General features: G+C 49.5%; 2 protein-coding genes across 2 annotated transcripts in view; both read right to left on the bottom strand.

Annotated features, from left to right (window-relative positions):
• Nucleotides 1-18049, bottom strand: part of LOC144953089 (uncharacterized) — a 405883-nt gene that overhangs the window by 214119 nt on the left and 173715 nt on the right. The window lies entirely within an intron of this gene.
• On the bottom strand, nt 8665-17739 carry LOC144953190 (zona pellucida sperm-binding protein 4-like). Its single transcript, XM_078883749.1, is given in 14 exon segments — nt 8665-8924; nt 9181-9274; nt 9420-9555; nt 10020-10197; nt 11136-11257; nt 11645-11739; nt 12490-12668; nt 12862-12941; nt 12943-12994; nt 13597-13711; nt 15133-15254; nt 16278-16367; nt 17208-17281; nt 17682-17739. Coding segments are annotated over 14 exon segments (1650 nt in total). The 5' UTR covers nt 17735-17739.

Below are 18049 nucleotides of genomic sequence, written 5' to 3'. Positions count from 1 at the left end.
GCTCACCATCCAAGATTCTTCAAGTTCCACCCTGCCATCCTCACAGCCTCTAAGGCGAGTCGTGACACAATGAACCCGGCCCTAAAAACACACCTCACCCATCTTACGCATGCCGGGTTGCGTTTGCGTGTTGTTTCTTTTTTGCTTGCTGGGCTGTGGTACATGTTATTTTGGCTGTGTGAGTGTAGAATGAACGCGGCGTCTGTGCTCGTGTGTTGCTGTGGAACTTTTTTTTTGTGTGCGGTTACGGCATCGGATCGTTATCTTGATGGGGCATTTAATGATTAATTCATTGTCAAGTGTCTCGAGCTCCGTTAACGTCCTGTGGGTTGCCGTGTTAATGACTCGCGTTGTTACATCGTTTATGTTGTTGCGGAGTCGCGAATGTTATTGGGTATACTGTATGGAGCTTCGCTCGTGATTGTTCATGTGTGACTGTCAGAAACTTTGATTGTGATCGTTGTCAATGTGTGACTGTCAGAAACTTTGATCGTCATTGTTGCCAAGGTACAAACCATATGGAGCTTTGTTCGTGATTGTTATCAATGTATAGACTGTATCGATCCTTGCTCGAGAGTGTATGGACTGTTGGGTACTTGCTTGTGATTATTTACTATGTACGGATTGTCTGGGGTATTGCTTGTATGTGTTGTGATGTTGTGAAATTGCGATTGTGTGTGGGATGATTGAATGTTGCGTGTTTCTTGATTTGGGTGCCGAAGCCCCGTGGAAATCCCATGGTTGCCGTTGTGTAGGATTTTTGAATGACATGACCGGTGTGGTTCGAACTCGCTGATGGGTTCGAGGGTGCCCCTTGGATTCTGTGTGGTTCAGGAGTGCGTTGGGCTGTGGATTGCCGCCAGATGGCATCGCTCTCTCCGCTCGATTGTGTACAGCCGATTGCTGCAATGCAAGTCTTGGAGAGAGTGATCGATGTCTCCTCCCAGCTCGATTGTGTACAGCCGCATGATGCAATGCAAGTCTCCGAGAGAGTGATCGATGTGTCCTCTGTCTCGATTTTGTACAGCCGAACGCTGAAATGCGAGCCTGGTGAGAGACAAGCTTTAAAAATTTCCCCCCGATACGGCTGACGCGTGAAACTGGTTGTGACACGCGTCGGAAAGGCGGTAGGGTGGTAACATGGAAATTTCCCCCGATATGGCCGACGTGCACGGTTTTAGGATGGAGACGCCACGTCGGAAAGGCGGGGAGTGCTAACGGGTGACACGTAATGTCTGTGGTGGTCCTCAGTGAGGGCTGCTGGGACGCAAGCGCGGGAAACCACGGAAATGAGGTTCGGGGGTGCGGACGCCACTTTGCACGAGCACGGGTAGCCTTGGAGATGCGGTTTGAGCATACGGCCGCCATTTTGTGCACGCCTGGGAGCCGCGGCGATGGTTGCGCGTTGGGCCGCCATTTTTTTTATGCGCGCGGGAAACCGCGCAGATGTTCGTGCGTTGGGCCGCCATTTTGTGCACACGCAGATAACCACAGCGATGTTCATGCGCCGGGCCGCCATTCTGGGCGTGCGCGGGAAGCCGTGGGGACGCGGGTTGCGCATGTGGCCGCCATTTTGTATGTACACGGGTGGCCTCGGAGATGTTTGCGTTGCACGTGTGAACTATTTCTGGGCAAGAGCAGGCATTTTTTTTTTGTGCCATGTCGATTACACATATTTTCACAAAAAATGTAGATACTGGGGCAACCCTGAAGTGAGACGTTTTTGCCCAGTACATGGGTCAGCCTGGAAGCATGACTTCCTTGACCCGGGATGCTGTAAAACATCCAACGTTTTACCTTTGGGTGCAGCATACTGGCTCGACCTTGAAGCGTGACTTCCTTCAGCCAGCACATGGGTCGACCCTGAAGTGCGACTTTTCGACCTGGGACGTAGGGAGACGTCTGGAATGTTAAGCAGTGTGTGTAGGTAGGTGTTAGACTTTCGGTCTTCGCCCTATTGCCACCTGTGGGGTGGAACGGTAGCGGAGCGGTGTGAGACCCTGCCATCCATGGGGTGGTTGTGTGATTTTGGTTTGATTACCGGTGTTGGTTGTGCATCCAATGCGTCGAAATCTATGTATTTTAGTTTTTCTGTCTTCCGCTGGGTGGAATACGATCATCTCCACTTCCCTGGGCCCGGGTGGCTGTCGTGTCCGACGAGCTGAGGCGCAGGCTTGTGGTGCTGTGCCTCAGGAGGTGGTTTCTTCTCGTCACAGAATTCCTGCACCTGCCGCCCTTGGAGTCGCCGGTTGTGCTGACCAGATGTGGACTTAAAGGGGGGAGTGGAGCCCCCGTACTGCTCATCCTGTTGCCCAACTCCTGGGAAGGGGCCGTGCCCTCTTTGGGCCTTTTTCAAGTTCCCCCAGGACCTCCAGGGAGAGCGGGCTTGCCTCCCCTGAGGGCTCGGCCACGCGAACTCCTTCGAAAGACTGGCCGCTGTGCATGACTCTGACGCCTTGTTGATTGCTTACACCGTTGTCGAGCAGTCACATTAACATGTCGGTCCGTGCGTACAATTTCACATGGATGGGCTGTGCTGAGGGAAAAGTGGGTTGACCAGTTCTTCTCGGTGAACATGTGTTGTTGTTGGTTCCCCTCGTTCCATACGTTTTACCCTTCCCCCCCCCTCTCTCGGTGTGTGTACATATGTTCTCGCTGTAATTATTATCGTCGCCAGTTATTTATTGATGTTGTTGTTGGAGACTGTTGTTTCTGTATTGTCACAGCCGGGATGGCTGTTTTTTACATGGGGGAGGGTGATGTAATGATTGTATTATTACTACTGTGTACACACTCACACGTGTGACGTCACTATGCCGGGAGCGTCACTACCACGTTGGTCTACACACACACATGACGTCATCCAGATATATAAACATAGACATAACTTCATCCGAGAAGATGGAAACAAATTGAGAAATCATTGGAAGGATGTTATTAACCAGGTATAACCTTAACTGCTTTATGGTGTGCCTTCATATCCGCATCTACAGTCTCTTACACCCAGCCCTACTCATTCCCATCATTCGGAAATTTGCCGTTGCATGTCGAGCTTGCAGCGCAGGTCATTTACCGCTCCCTGCTCCTCAGGTTATCTGCCGTCAATGTCATTTTTGCTTCCCCCCCCACCCTCTTTATCCTTGGCTATACCCCCCTCCCTCCCTCATTTATATAACCCCCTGTTACTAGCAGCTCTTTTGCCTACTTTAGCAACTGTTTTTTTTCTGTGGTTGTCCCACCTGATGACGGACGCTTGTGTTGCGTCCGAAACGTCGATGTTTATTTATTTATTTAGCTATTTCTTTGTGCATATTTTTATTTGCTTATTTGTTTGTTTGTTCCTACGTGACTTTACCAAAAGAACCAAAGAGTATGGATCCTTGCAGTCACGAAAACTTCAAATCTAGAATTATCTCTTCCACTCACTCCGGGTCATTAGCCGTTACCACCGGAGCATCCCATTCAGTGTCGAAAACTCAAGGAAATCCAATACTTGTTTACCCCTTAACGATGCTTCATGGAACGTCCGCACCCTCCTGGACTCTGACGATAAGCAAACTACAGACCGCACAGAAGGACAGTCCTCGTGGCCCATTAATTCAGAGAATACAACATCAACATTGTAGCGATTAGTGAAATCCTCTTACATGGAGACGACTCTCTCACAGAGGCAGAAGTTTGTGAGGGCTACGCCTTCTCTGGAAGGGTGATCCAGAAGATGCTCACCACCTCCAAGGTGTGGGTTTTGCTGTGCAAAGCTCAATCATTTAATGCGTCGCTGAATTCCCTATTGGTATTATTGAGCTTCTGATGATGTGGCGCATTCCCTTGGCCGGGGGGCACTCTGCCAAACTCATCAGTGCTCATGGGCCTATGCTGGATGCAGACAATGATGCCAAGGAGGCTTTCAATAAAGCTCTCGTCACTGCCATTAAAAACACACTGCGCACCGACAAGCTACTCCTCATGGGATACTTTAATGCCAGGGTGGGCTCGGAACACCAGATGTGTGACCGTGTACTAGGCCGACATGTGCCGGGTGAGCATAATAGCAACGGGCTGCGGCGACTCTCCCTATGCTCCAAAGAACATCTTGTTCCGGTTTAAGCACAAACACAATAACTTATGGCAACACTCCCGCTCTAAACACTGGCACCTGCTAGATTACATCATCATCCGTCAGTGCGACCACAAGGAGGTGCTAGTAACCCGATCCATGAGTGGAGTGGAATATTGGACTGATCACCATATGATCAGAGCCTAGTTCCACGTTGAGATCCGTCCACGCCATCCAAGGAAGGCCCAAAATAAGAGACGGAACGGCAATGCTCTCAAACATCCAGTTGTCACAAAAAAACTGGACCACCAGCTGGACCTGTCTACAGACCAAATGCCTAGTCCACAAAGCCGTCCTTTCCGACCGAGACTCTGCCACTCTCCAATGCTCCCTCTCCAAGGCCAAAGCAGAGTCCCAGTGTGCTCTCCATGCCATGGAGGACACCTGGTGGGTCCAAACACGCAGATGAGATCCAAAGCCGCCTGGCAGACACAAACAACACCCAAGAGTTTTATGATGCCGTCAAAGCCCTCTATGGCCACCAAAACAAGCCATCACCCCGGTCAGGTCTTCTTATGGCAACACGCTTTTCAAGGACCACCAAAAGATCTTGGAGAGATGGGCAGAGCACTTTTTTAATATCCTCAACCACATCAACCCCACAGACCCGCTCATCCTCGAGACACTGTCTGATATCCTGCCCATTCATGAACTCGACACTCCACCACCATTTTCTGAGGTCGACCAGGCAGTCAAAGGCCTGAAAAACAATGAAAGTGCTGGACCCAACGGCCTCCAAGCTGAGATGCTGAAGCAAGGGAGATACCTCCTCCTTCACTGCTTGCAACTTCTCATCAAGTCCATCTAGCTGTCCATAACCATCCCACAGGAATGGAAGGACGCGAATATTGTAGTTAGCTATACAAAAAGAAGGGTGACGAAGAGGCTTGCGGCAACGCACAAAAACCAGACCCCAACAGTCCTTTGAACTGCAATATGCAGACGACTGTGCACTCATGGTTCATACCCCAGAATCCATGCAGCACGCCCTCAACCGGGTCTCCTCCTAGCGCTCTGTCGGCCTCCAAATCAATACTTAGAAGACAGAAATAATTGCCCAACTCTCATCCACATGCACCTCACTCCCTATCTTCATTATCGGTGGTATTCACCTCAAAATGGTTACCCCATTTCACCTATCTCGGTTCTGCTCTCTCCCCTACGTGCTCTCTTGACGATGAAATTGACACTCGCGTCAACAGAGCCTCCTTCCTTTGGATGCCTCCAGGCCAGGGTCTTCAAAAACTGTAAGCTCAAGACCCACACCAAGGTGGGAGTTTGCAATGCCGTTTTTGATTCCACCCTGCTTCATGGCTCAGACAATTGGACCTCATACAGGTGGCAAATTAAGATCCTGGAAGCCTTCCACATCAGATGCCTCCAGCGCATCCTAGGGATAACCTGAGAGGACAAAGTTCTACATACTGAGATCCTCACCAACACAAAGTCGTCCTGCATTGAGGTAAGCATGGCCACATGGACACCTCCACTGGCTTGGCCATGTGGTCCGCATGACTGATCACCTGCTCCCCCGTCGAGTTCTCTAACGCCAACTCAGCGCAGCTAAACGCTCCACTAGAGGACAGAAAAAGTGCTTCGAGGACCACAGCAAGGACCTGCTGAAGCACTGTAACATCAATTCCTTCAGCCTGGAACCCCTGGCGCTGGACAGGTCCAGCTGGTGGTCCACTTGTGCCAGAGCAATCAGCACCTGGAAGACGCCATCTCACAGTGGAGATGCGAGAGATGCACCCAAAGACACTCCCAGACACCAACGCACAGCTGGGATAACGACATCCGAGACCCAACACACGTGTCCTATCTGCAGCAGAGTGTGCGGCTGTCGCATTGGCATCCACAGCCAGATGAAGTTGCACTAACGCCAAAAGTGCTAGCCCACCCACAAGAGGAGCAATCGTCATCATCTTTTCTCGATAGACACCCAAGAGAGAGATCTAGTAACTATAGTAGTATTTTTCGATACTCTTCGGTTCTTTCGGTAAAGTCACATAGGTATAAAAATACAAATAAATAAATTAAATCACGACATTTCGATTGCAACACAAGCAATCATCATCAGGTGTTAAAACCACAGCAAGAACATGTTTTGCTGAAGTGGGAGAGAGATACCGTGGTAAGAGGTTAAAAAGGTAAGAGAGGGGGGAGGGGGGTAGGGGAGCGTTGTGTGGACGCTAGGAGAGGGAGACGTGAAGCGAGGACGGGGGGAAGTGGGCGGAGCTGGGAGTGGGATGCTGAGAGTGCTCGTGATACACCAGGGGAAGACGCTACTACAAAGCAGCAACAGTACCAATAAAGGCAACAACTCCCTTGCAGTAGCAATGCCAAACGCTAGGGAAGCGATTAACTCAGCAAAATAGACTATTGGCCGGTAAATATGGTGCTGTGGTTTTCCCACCTGATGATTTGCTTGTGTTGCGATCGAATCGTCCTGATTTAATTTATTTATTTGTATTTTTATACCTACGTGACTTTACCAAAAGAACCAAAGTGTCTGGATCCCTGCAGTCATGAAAACTTAAAATCTAGTATTTTTCGACTGCACATTTCAAAGGGGAGGGAGGGGGAATAGGACATCAGTGGGGGCGACAGGCGAGGCACAAAGCACCAAAAAGTCTTCCAAACGAGCTACAAAGTGTTTTCTTAGCCCGTGCTGCAGACGTAATTGTGCAGTCTGGCTTGTCTCCATGCACGCTGTCCAAGATTATCCTCAGCGTGTGCTCTTGCAACAGTAACGGTGCAGTCTCCGGCTTGTCTTGATACAGGCTGCTCTGCAGTTTTCTCAGCCCGTGCTGCCAAACTGTCTTCATTGATTAGTTGCTATTGAGAGCCGCAGCTCCTCCGTTTGTTTTGCACGCCACAATGCTGCTACACTTTGTTTTATCATAGTATTTTTTCTCGTTAACAAAATGGCCACCAAGGCTTTGCGCCAGAGAACCTCCCGTCAAAACTAAGCAACCGTTTGCATTGCTCGAGGCAACCACGGATGTGCAGATGCGTGTCGTGGCTCGGTAATCATTAAAATCAGCATACATTGTAGTTTTATTCACTTTCTATTGGACCAAGGATACAAACAAATAGCGAATGTTCTTTCTGGGACTGAGTTTGTTGGCTTTGTGTACCTTGTTGAAATGTAAACAAGTTTGTTTCAAGTGTTATAAGGCAGACAATGACGTTAAGGCAGAGGGAGTGCGCATATATGGGTGCTTTAGACATTAATACAGGTAGGAACAGTCCCACACTGCCCACCAGGGATTGTCTGTCTGTCTTGCATAACCACGCCCTCGATTTGTATTTCATAGAGCGCTTCGGTTTGGCTCAGCACCACGTGACACGCCGCCCCACGTAGCTTGCGCCGCGTGACACGGATCGCACGAATGCGTTATGCAACCAAGTTCCGACCTGCCCACTCCGAAGGAACTTGTTATTACAAATGTTATCAGTTCAGGACAAAGTAACTTTATACTATGATATTTCAGGCGATAGGTCACGTAGATGTTTCGTGTGCGATTTTTACTTTGACAGGTAGGACTTAAAAAGGAACATTCAAATCACCCAAAAAAATATAGTACCGTTTCATGCGTCATGTCAGTTATGCAGAATTAAGCAAGTTCAGGAGAAATGGTCTTTACAGGTTGTCCGTCCTTACAGTGCGAGTACGTTGGGGAGAAACGCCAAGGTAGAAGGGAGGCGATGTTCAGGGAGGGGGTCAAGGATTTCCAGGCCGTGTTAGACGCAAACGGTCTTCCTAACAGCAGAGTTTTCAGGTAGATGGTTTAAACACAGGTACCAGAGTTCAGGTAGTTGTAGACAGGGGACTCCGGGCTATCAGCATGTGTGGTGGTCATGCCCAAGGAGGTAAACGTTGAGGAACCGAGTAGAGGCAGAGTTTCTCCAGCATTCAGCACAATGCAGCTAGAGACGGACGCGTCGTCACTGCATCAGAACCCAGGGGTCTGAAGCACCAAGCCACTCGAGCACAAGGCCACAAAGAATGTCTAGTCAAGCCTCCATAGCGTTGTGGGGTGGGTGTCTTTTCCAGGGGAAGAGCACTTTCGGCAATGTCGACAGATGCTCTAAGGCTACAACCTAGAAAGTCAACCCAACCTTTACTTATAAAGCTGGTTAGAGTTGGCAGTATTCGGTTTCTCCCCCTTTACCCCACATTCTTGATGTACCTTTGAAATCGTTTGTTAGTGCGATGCAAAGTCCCTGGAACATAATGTCCACATTTGCGTGTTTTAGGGGGAAAGGATTCATTAAGTAAAATAAATCTGGGATTTAGATTCTTTAAAGCATGGCAAAGTGCTCTTGTTTGAAGTCAATGGCCTAAACCTTAGTACAAGTTGCTGCTTTTGAGGGACTTGCCTTGGGGAAGAAACGTGACCAAATGCAGGACTAATACCGTCTACATATTGCACACATTCATCGTAAAAGGTCAGAACAGTAGTAGCGAATTTCAGCATTTTATTGTTTTGACCACAATGGTCTGCAAAAGATATGCAAGTTCCAGCAATTACAAGTAGTCATCAATAGCTACTTCCGCCGAGCGCCACAGCCCGGCTCCTGCGCCTCCTGACGGCAATGGCAGCAGACAGGAGCGCAATGACGCCTGTGGCAATGACGAGGAGAATGGACAGGGTCCCAGCCGAGGCCCACGACGAAGAGGGAGCCTCCAGCCACAGCAGAGCAGCGTCGTTAACAGGTGCTTCTTCAAAGAGCACGGGGCCCTGCAGCGACACCACGTGCTTTCCTACCACGCTGGAAGCGTCAGAGATGGCGTTGCGCTCTGGAACAAAAGAAATCGGTTGATGACCACTGGCCCATACAAAAGGACATCATATGCTGCAGGTCAAGTTCGCCAGAAAATCAAACGAGTAGGTCATCATGGCATGCCACGGCGTGTTAAAAACCAGTCTGCAAAGTCACAGCAAATGTGCTCTAAATAGAAACGATAACATAGCAACATTACCACCAACATGAAAAGCCCTTTGTCATCTGGGTAAACAAGCGCAAGATATTCAAGAGGTCGCGGTGGTGCTCACGGTAGCGCCTGGTCTGTCCACACTGCCGATTGCACTCGGTGAGGAAGTTGGGGCTGGAGCTGTCGCACACCACGATAGAGCAGTGCAGGTAAACCTGTGGCAGACAGAATGCATCGTTCCAGCAAGTAAAGTATTCCATGTTTTACGTAGTCTTTTGTGTCCTCTCCAGTTGGACACAGTACACGTCATCACTCCATGGTGACCTGGTTTTTAATGGATGGAAAGAATCGGGCACTCACGAGGTCACGGGTGGTGCTGCGGTCAGAGTTCATGAAGGCGAAGGCCTGGAGTGCCAGACGCTTGTTGTGAGAAGGCAGTGGCAGGTCGGCGACACCAGGGAAGAACACACTGCAACAAGGAGACTGCACGGGGCAGCTGCACAGGAAAAAGTGCCGTTTACCCTCAATTCAAAGCAAGTGTCATGCATCGGATTGAATGCAGGTATCTGTATTTGCAATCTGCACGCAAGGATGAAGGCCAGCTTTACAGTCAAGACAGCCCAAATTCCAATAGGCAGTGCATCTGTGCAATGCAACCATCACTGCATGTAGTCGGGCCTTGTACAAACCACCAGCTCTGGGAGGCAGAGGGTGGCTGTGTTAACATCCAGAACATCAACCCAAGGAGCGTTGTGGCCATCGATATTTTGGACGGCACTGCAATCTTGCTTAAGCGATGCCAGTACATGAACTGTTGTCATTGAAGGCGACTTAATTAGCACAACTCTGCTTACGTGGGGAAACAAAAAAGACAACCAATGCCTCGAACCAGGTTGCCTCTGCAGGCCCTGCTGTGGCAGTGAGAAAGGGTTTAGAGAGCACTACCCCGCCCAGCCTCACCCATCCACCACAAGCTTCCACTGCGTGGGGTCGGTGGCATCTGCCGTGGGCGTGGCCCAGCAGTCCTTCAGTAAGAGCACCAGCGTGGGGTCAGAGCGGTGCAGCAGTGACGCCTGCACGTAGAGCGGCGTTCCCAGCGGGTACTGCCAGGGCTGGCACGGCGTGGTGTAGGAGTTGTCTGGTAGCGTGCAGACATGGTTAACAAGGCACGTGGATTAGTGGTGTAAAGGTCCTGTTTAGAGCACATTGGACAAGGCACAACACAAAGCCTCTAAAACGTGCGCATTACTTTTGAATTGAACTAGGGGACATAGAAACCGTAGTTGATAGTTAATTTGTATTTTCATAATAAAGGCTGTCACCCTCACCTCCGCATGTTTGGCTACATAGTGTATACAACGGCATTTCTAAATGTCTGTAGATGCTGTAAAGGGCACGGTTTCACACGGAGGGGTGGGAATCAGGTGCTAATACAGTTGGCCAAGCTATTGACAATCATTCGTTCAAGCAAAGGTGACATGGACAAATGAGGCTAAGAAAGCTAGTCCAATTTTCCTTTAAACAATGACCTCAAGTAGACCGTTTTGGTTGATGGGTTGTGCAAAAAGACACATTTTGTAGATCCATAGGAATTAAGGGCTTTGTTATCCCTTTCAATGGTGGCCCCACATTAACATGGTTTCAGCTGGTAGATTGAAAACCTCACCAGAAAATAGCATTTGAAGTTACACGTCGTACCATGGAGAATGTGCAAGTCGTTCTAGTTCACTTATGGCTAATTATAAACTCTGTTGGCAGGTTCACAATACTCTGGCAGCACAGCCTAGCACGTCGTCCGTTTGTTGGAGGGGTCAGCAGTTAAAGTCCAGCAGCCATGGCGAGGCATCCAAAAATTAAATGCAGCCAGCAATCAGGTGAAAATTAAACCAGGGTTGAGCTCTTAGCTCAGCACTGAAAAAAATAAGCATGACTTACAGCTGGCTTCGAGCCAGAGCTAATGTTAAATACAGACCCAAGTCTTCCCTGGGTAGAGCGGCATCACAACCTGTGTTCCCCTAAAAAGGTTGGATTTGTCCGCTCAGAGCTGTAAAGGGTGTGGGAGAGGGCAGCACTCACCAGTGAAGACCTGGAGCAGCAGGGAGAGGGGCCCAGTGGCCGTGGCTGGAGGTGGAAGAGTGCTCACGTGCACTCCAAGCTGCAGGTCTCCACTTCCAAGTAAGCGGCATTGAAGAACCATCCTGGTAAACAGACACCACCAGCCAAAGGCATGCACAACGCCCTCACGGCAGCAAGAGATTGCAGGAGGGACACAGCGGACCGATAGTGTTTTGCAGACGTACCAGTATAGGGACCACCTTGGTTAATACCGTGTTTACATTAGCCACAAGCTATATTCCTACTACTTCAAGATGTTAAAGATTCCGTGACGAGGAAAAGGCGCCCTTGTGCGTTCAATGTCCCAATTTAATAAACAAATAGTTGAATAAGGAAGCTGATTTGTCACGGTTCTGCAAATATTTATGGTCGCAGGGACAGTGGACATTTATGGGGGTGGGTCTCCTCTGCAAGACTCATGCTTGACCCTGATGAGCATAGCACTTGCAGAGGGGTGTGGCAGTGCTTACTTGTATGTGGACGACTTGGTGATGGCGACGCTTCCATCAATGCAGAGCTCCCGCTCGGAGACCAACATCAACTCGTACACGAGCTCCTGCCCACTCTCCACTGGACACAAACGATAATGCCATTGAGCGATCAAGTAGAAGAATGATAAGTGGTACTGGCCAGGAGTCCAAATTAGTGTAGTAGGTTCAAATTAGGTGCACACACACGCAACTTGGATGCAACACTATTTATTAAACGGTAAATATTATAACACTCTACATGAGGTGGTGACCACCTTCCTCAACTCACTAACACTCTGGAACACGACACAGACTGGACCAGGCAGGCAACGGCCTGCCTGGCCCAGGACGACGACTCGTGACTTGACGACCGAAGATGTCTTCACCTTGGAGTACAGTACAACAGCAGCCTCGCTCTGCGTTCACACCACGCTTATATTTGGTTTGGCGTGGCTGGCTCCGCCCCGGCGTGGCTGGCTCTCTTCAGGCCACGCCTCACTTCCCCCACCTCTGGGAGGGTCCGGATCCCTCCACCACGTGACCCCCCAGGCACCCCCTTGGGGCCCCCAGCCTTCGTACGGGCCGACACAGTAGTGACCTTTCTCTGTCACTACATTAGCAACAAATTATATATTAGGAGCCACCCAAATTCTGCTTTAGCACTCGATTCATTTGACATTCAATCATAAAGTGACCTTGCTGTTCGTTATCAACTCGTGCACGATTGTGCTCTGCACATCAAAGGAGTTGTGCATCGTGAAGGGTCCCGATGCAGCACTTCAACAAGGTCAAACAACAACCATCAGGATGGGGGCACGGCAAAGCAGAGTCCAGGAGCCCAGTACCTGCACAGTGGCACCACACGCTGCCATGGGTACGTCAAAGACTGCAAGGTCTGCAGACACCAGCACGGGGCTGCACTGCGCACTGCTACTGCCAGTCAGGTGCACGGTGCTCAGGTCCAGCGGCGGAGACGTTAGGTTCCGAGACACGGGCACCACAAAGCGCCCATCTGTGGTGCACACTGGGTGGAGCATGGCGGGGAGGGTAATGGAGATTTTGGTGAATCACGAAAGATGCCCCATGTAGCCCGGGGTGATGGAACAAGTTCAGGGAACCAGCACAGCAGGATGCTACCGTGCCAACACAGAACCTCACAGCAAGAGCCTAGTTTAGGTAGTGAATTATGGAACCTCTGTTTTGAGTCGGCTACGTACCAGCTTCATTGTAGAAGCAGCGGCGTAGAGTGGGGTCGTAGCAGCAGCCACTCCGTGCACAGACGTCCGTGCTCGGGACACTGCACAGAGTTGCATGGGAAGTTCCTGCTCTGACCAGAGCACGTGGCGATCTCTAACAGCAGCAGGAGCACAACAGGTCATCGTATAAAACCCCACACGTACTTAAAATAAAACGGCATCGTTTAAGCCACGTGTCAAGTATGTGAATGAGTGTTACTTGGCACATGACCAAATCACTCGGGCAATGCACGCAATCTCAGAAGCGGAGCAGGGTTGAGTGTATAGCAAAGATGGGCAAACACCGTGCTCACTGGCTGTAAAAGGCTATGGCAGTGCAGCACAAATTGTTGCATTGCAGGTTAGTGCCACTCAACCTCGGCCAACAAGGAGCAGCGTGGTTATTCATGGTAAAACTAACCCTCAAGACCCAGGGCAGCACCAACCAGCAGTGCATTAGGATAAGGAGTTTATATGGTGCAATTATTGCAATCAGCCATTGGGGGAAATTGCATTGAAAAATTATTCAAAAGCAGCAAGTTTGTCCAGTAAAAGCCAAGGGCATGAAACGCATCATCATTGCAAAAGCACCAGGAGAGATGATCTGGGTCGATACAAAAAGGCAGTCGTTGACCCAGCAGACCCATTCTAGAGCACCAAGTCATAGGTAGTGCAGTCTGTGGGTCCGATTAGCAGCGTCAAGTCAAAGGTACTCACCGCCAGCTCTCGCCGATCTTAGGTTCTCAGGGCAGTCGATGGTGAAAGCCCAGACGAGTCCATTCAGCCCCTGCCGCATCTCCTGCAGCTCCACCTGGATCTTCCTCCTGCCGTCCTGGTGAAATCAGCAGCCCTCAACATCGGACTCGGGGCCAGTTCTCCAGCAAGGCTTAAACAAATCAGTAGATTGTGCATTCGACATTGATGGGCGAGGCCAGGCTAATGACAAGTAAAACTGTCAATAGGAAATCCGCCACCACCTGCCACCCAAATTAAGACAGGCAGACCAGACCGCACGTGGGGGTTGCTTTCCTGGGTCCGAAATCACTTTCCCAGGTTAACCCTTGTTATTGTACAAACGGATGCTGCGCTTATCTACGCGTGTTTAATACATTCTCCATATCCACCTTGCCACAAATACTCCATTATTCTTCCCACAAATTCTCACCCTTCACACGGGAATCACGATCCCTGGGCAATTAGCCCATTGGGTGGCAAATACACATTTATTATTGGTTTCACGTCTATGTCTTGTGCAAGTAACCCCAAGTAGCACACATCTTTCTGGCACAAGCTCGTATGTTGGTTTGGTCTGACAACGTTACATTTCATTGTTGTAGATCATACATGGTCAAGTAAGCCCCGTACGCAATATTTGTCAGCTTGGATAGGGACCTTCTGTAGCAATACAGAGCCGTTAATTCTATACCAAGCATCAAACTGCTCCGATTCCCATCTTTGCATTGAATAGTACTGCGAAAGCTGCATCCATTGGCAGACGTGAATTACATCAACTGAAAGCTTGTTTTGCCGTGTATTTTGTGTGATGTAAACACCAGTTAACCGTTCACACATTGCCTCTATTAAGGTGACCACTTGGGTGACATGGACGTCTAGATGGCATATCCTTTACCGTTAAGCACCGGAAGAGAACATTTATGCTAGAGATAAGACGGAGACTAAAGACAAAAAAGCAATGCAATGAGGCAAGGCCATGGGGCAAGAAAGGATACTTAGGATTGGTTTAAAGAGTAATGTAGCGACATGGCATACTACAATGAACAAGAGCACAAATGGCAAGTGCAAACCAAGGTAAATCTGATAAAAAGACAAAGATGGCATGATCTTGATAAGATATATGGAATGAGCATTGCATAGATTGTCCAGGGATACCAGTCAAGCGAAAGAGCTGCTGTATAATCTAGAAACAAAGTCGCTACCACCGAGAGATGATCAAAATAATAATACATTGTAGGAATAAATTTAAAAGGCAATGCAAACCAACTGAAAACAAATTCCAGAGTGGACGGCATTACAAAAAAAAATCTTTGAACTTTAAAAATAAATGCACGAGCTAAGCAAACGTGGAGGGGAAAATACCAGAGTAGACAAAATCAAATTCGATTCTGGCCAGACAATATCGGTGGGCACGTGATGGCCGATCGGTTATGGATTGCGAAACAATTTCGCTACTACCACAGCAGTCCCAGCAAATAATAGGATCGACGCAAGTCACAACGGTCTCTTCGTGTTCACCTCCACGCGCACGTGGCAGGCATCACCAGCAGCGGTGAAGTGGAGCGCAGCACCGTCCCTCGCGATGGAGAAGCCGCAGTCCCCGTGCACAGACTCCACATCCACGGCCTCATTCCGCACCGCTGGAGACATCAAAAACAAAATTAGAGAAACCTGCATTTGGATGGATTGCGCACCAAAAGTTCACGTGGGTAGCGTGACTGCAAGGAGAACAAAGTATGTCGTCAGTGAACGCGAATAGGAATTCTCCACGGTTCCAGGAACGTCTCCAGGACACAGGGAACTCAATACACTGCTGGAGTTACGCTACTCCCAAACCTGCACAACGACCTCGTCTAATAGCTGAGTGTCAGTTTTATCGACAAGAGCACCCAAGTCGACAACGGAGGATTCCGGTGCGAAATGCAGACGATGCAAGTAGAGAACCAGAGTCTGACCGGAGTCACCAGGTTCAGTTTATAACAGAAGGTATCACACCTTGCATGACATGTTCCAATGAAAGGAAGGGAGAGCCCATTGCCTATGCAAGCAAAAAGGAGGCATTGATAAATAAGGGATTCAACCGTTTAGTAAACACGCACCATTAGAACCTCGTTTGCCAGTAGCAAAATATGATAATTGGCTCCAAGGAAAGCCGTCTCGGGTGTGGACCAATCAATTTCAAGGACAGTGCATACATTATCAGAGTTATGTTTTTGTTTGCATTCAGACTGCAGGTATTGTGGTCAATGCGAACATTACTCCTTGTAAAAAAAGGTGTCAGTTTTGTTGCCAGATAAAAGGGTAAAAACCCATTTGTCATAAACACACGCATTTATCCTATGGAAAAATAAGGGTTGATTGTCGTCTGCTGTATTAGACTAGTTGAAATGAACCCAATATTCTTAAATTTCCCATCGTTCATAAGAACTACATTCCACAACGCAGAGTGAACCAAAAAAAACCTAAAAAGCGACACCGAATAGGAAAACTGCAGAGGTCATAACGCATCAAAAACGAAGCAGTTGGGACAAACAAGTGGCCAGAGAATCTCAGCCCTGAATCAAGTTGCTAGGATCCTTGAGAAGCGTCATATAGTCAATCATACAATGGATCAAGACGATTAATTATGTCATCACGATTGAAGTGAAAGCTGGTGGACTCACTCCGTACAAAGACACGGTAGTCGCTGTGAGAGGAGCTGTTCCATCCCACAGAAAAACCAAGGGTGGAGGAGAGGCATTGCGTCAGCAGACCTGGGGGAGGCAGGTCAGAAATTGAGACGTCAACATCAACTGCACCTTATGGAGCAATTAAAAACACAGCCCGTGGCGGTTGCTGGGTGGGCGCACATCAGTCCCTTCCCTTTTCTGTGCACACAAGTCTGTAAGGTGTTGTTATTTGGCGCAAATTCAAAAGGTACGAGCACGACTCGACAGTATGAACCTCACACCAGGGATTGTCGGCCTGCAGCTTCGAAGCCGCCGGTTGAAACATGATATTTTGCATTAGATTCTTGAAATTGTAGTGGAAAGTTGCCAAGGTAGAGCCTGGTAAAAGCAAATTATCAACGCGAGTGTACAGTTCGTTGTTACTACAATGGAAAGGAACAAGGCCATGATGATTTTGCCACGCGAGTTTTACTTATAGTCCTGCGCAGTCAAATGTTGTACAATTTACTATTTTAAGCAAAGTTGCAAGGGCCGTGCCAATCAGTCACCAGCCATATTTTTGAAAAAGTTATCGTAAAAAAGGAACGTGCAAGGGAGAGTTAATGTCCCCGAACGCCCCCTTTTCCATGCGCCGGAGGATTATTAATTATCCACGTGCCGGCCTATGCCCAACGGCAGCCATCACGTCGCGTTACGTGACCGCTCCAACGGCAGGCGCACAACAATTCACCCCCCCCCCCCCCATCTCGTCCAGGCAGCGCTCTGGTTGGCAACTCGTGTCGCCGGTAACGCTTTTCCAGTTCACCGAGAGACGCCGCCATTACAGTCTTGTGCATGGCGGTGTCCAGACACACGATAGCGGTATTGAGAGAATGCGCGATGTGGTTGTCATGTGGCGACAGCAGCAGCAGCAGCGCCCCCTACCACTCGGCTCCCCCAGCATCCGCGGTCCCAGCGACTGTCGAAGCCTCGCGTGGACGGAGCCCAGGCAGAGGAAGCTGCGGGGAGCACGAGACACGTGACCGCCAAGACGAGAGAACGCAGGGGGATGAGAGAGAGGCAAACACCGCACCCCCCCCGCCCCCCCCCACAAAAAAATAAGTGGCCCTGTAGCGATTTTAGGAAGGGCCTATTCAAGGCCAGCACGGTGCACGAAGGAGTTGGTGTAAACAGCGCCACGCAAAGCCACCTTTGGAACCGCACCACCCACAATGGGGCAAGAGAGACATTTCAGGACCGCATTTCCACATTTTTATCTCAATGCATTTCTCCATGCAGGTCAGTTACCCAAAGCGATATGGAAACGCCCTCTCTTACAAACGTACATAATACTTCATTATCCAGAGCTGTTGATGAACATCCCCGAACACCACTCAGCACGCCCCTCCGCCTCCTCACCTGGTCAGGAGCAGGAGGAGAACTCGCATAGTCGCCATCGTAAAACAAATCATCGGCTGCGTCGCTTCCCTTAGGCCATGGACCCCTTTTATATGGAGAGCCCTCAGCGATCCCGATCCAGATTGGATCAGATCCACCCACGCATTGTCTAATCAGCGAGATTTTATCAAAGCAGATCGAGTCACTCATTGTCTCATCAGTAGAGGTTTGCTCGATCTCGGCGCACGTGCATGGATAGGGGCTGCACCGCAAATCACGCGGCACGTACGCAGGAGGAGTTAATTGGCTCATTACTGAAACTGAATGAGGCCGCGCGCAGATAAAAGCCCCGAGTGGGGACAGTAGCTGCGTTGGCTCTGCTGGTGCCG

The sequence above is a fragment of the Lampetra fluviatilis genome, chromosome 72, assembly GCF_964198595.1.
Source record: "Lampetra fluviatilis chromosome 72, kcLamFluv1.1, whole genome shotgun sequence".
Classification (NCBI taxonomy): Eukaryota; Metazoa; Chordata; class Hyperoartia; order Petromyzontiformes; family Petromyzontidae; genus Lampetra; species Lampetra fluviatilis.
This window is presented reverse-complemented; position numbering and strand designations above follow the sequence as displayed.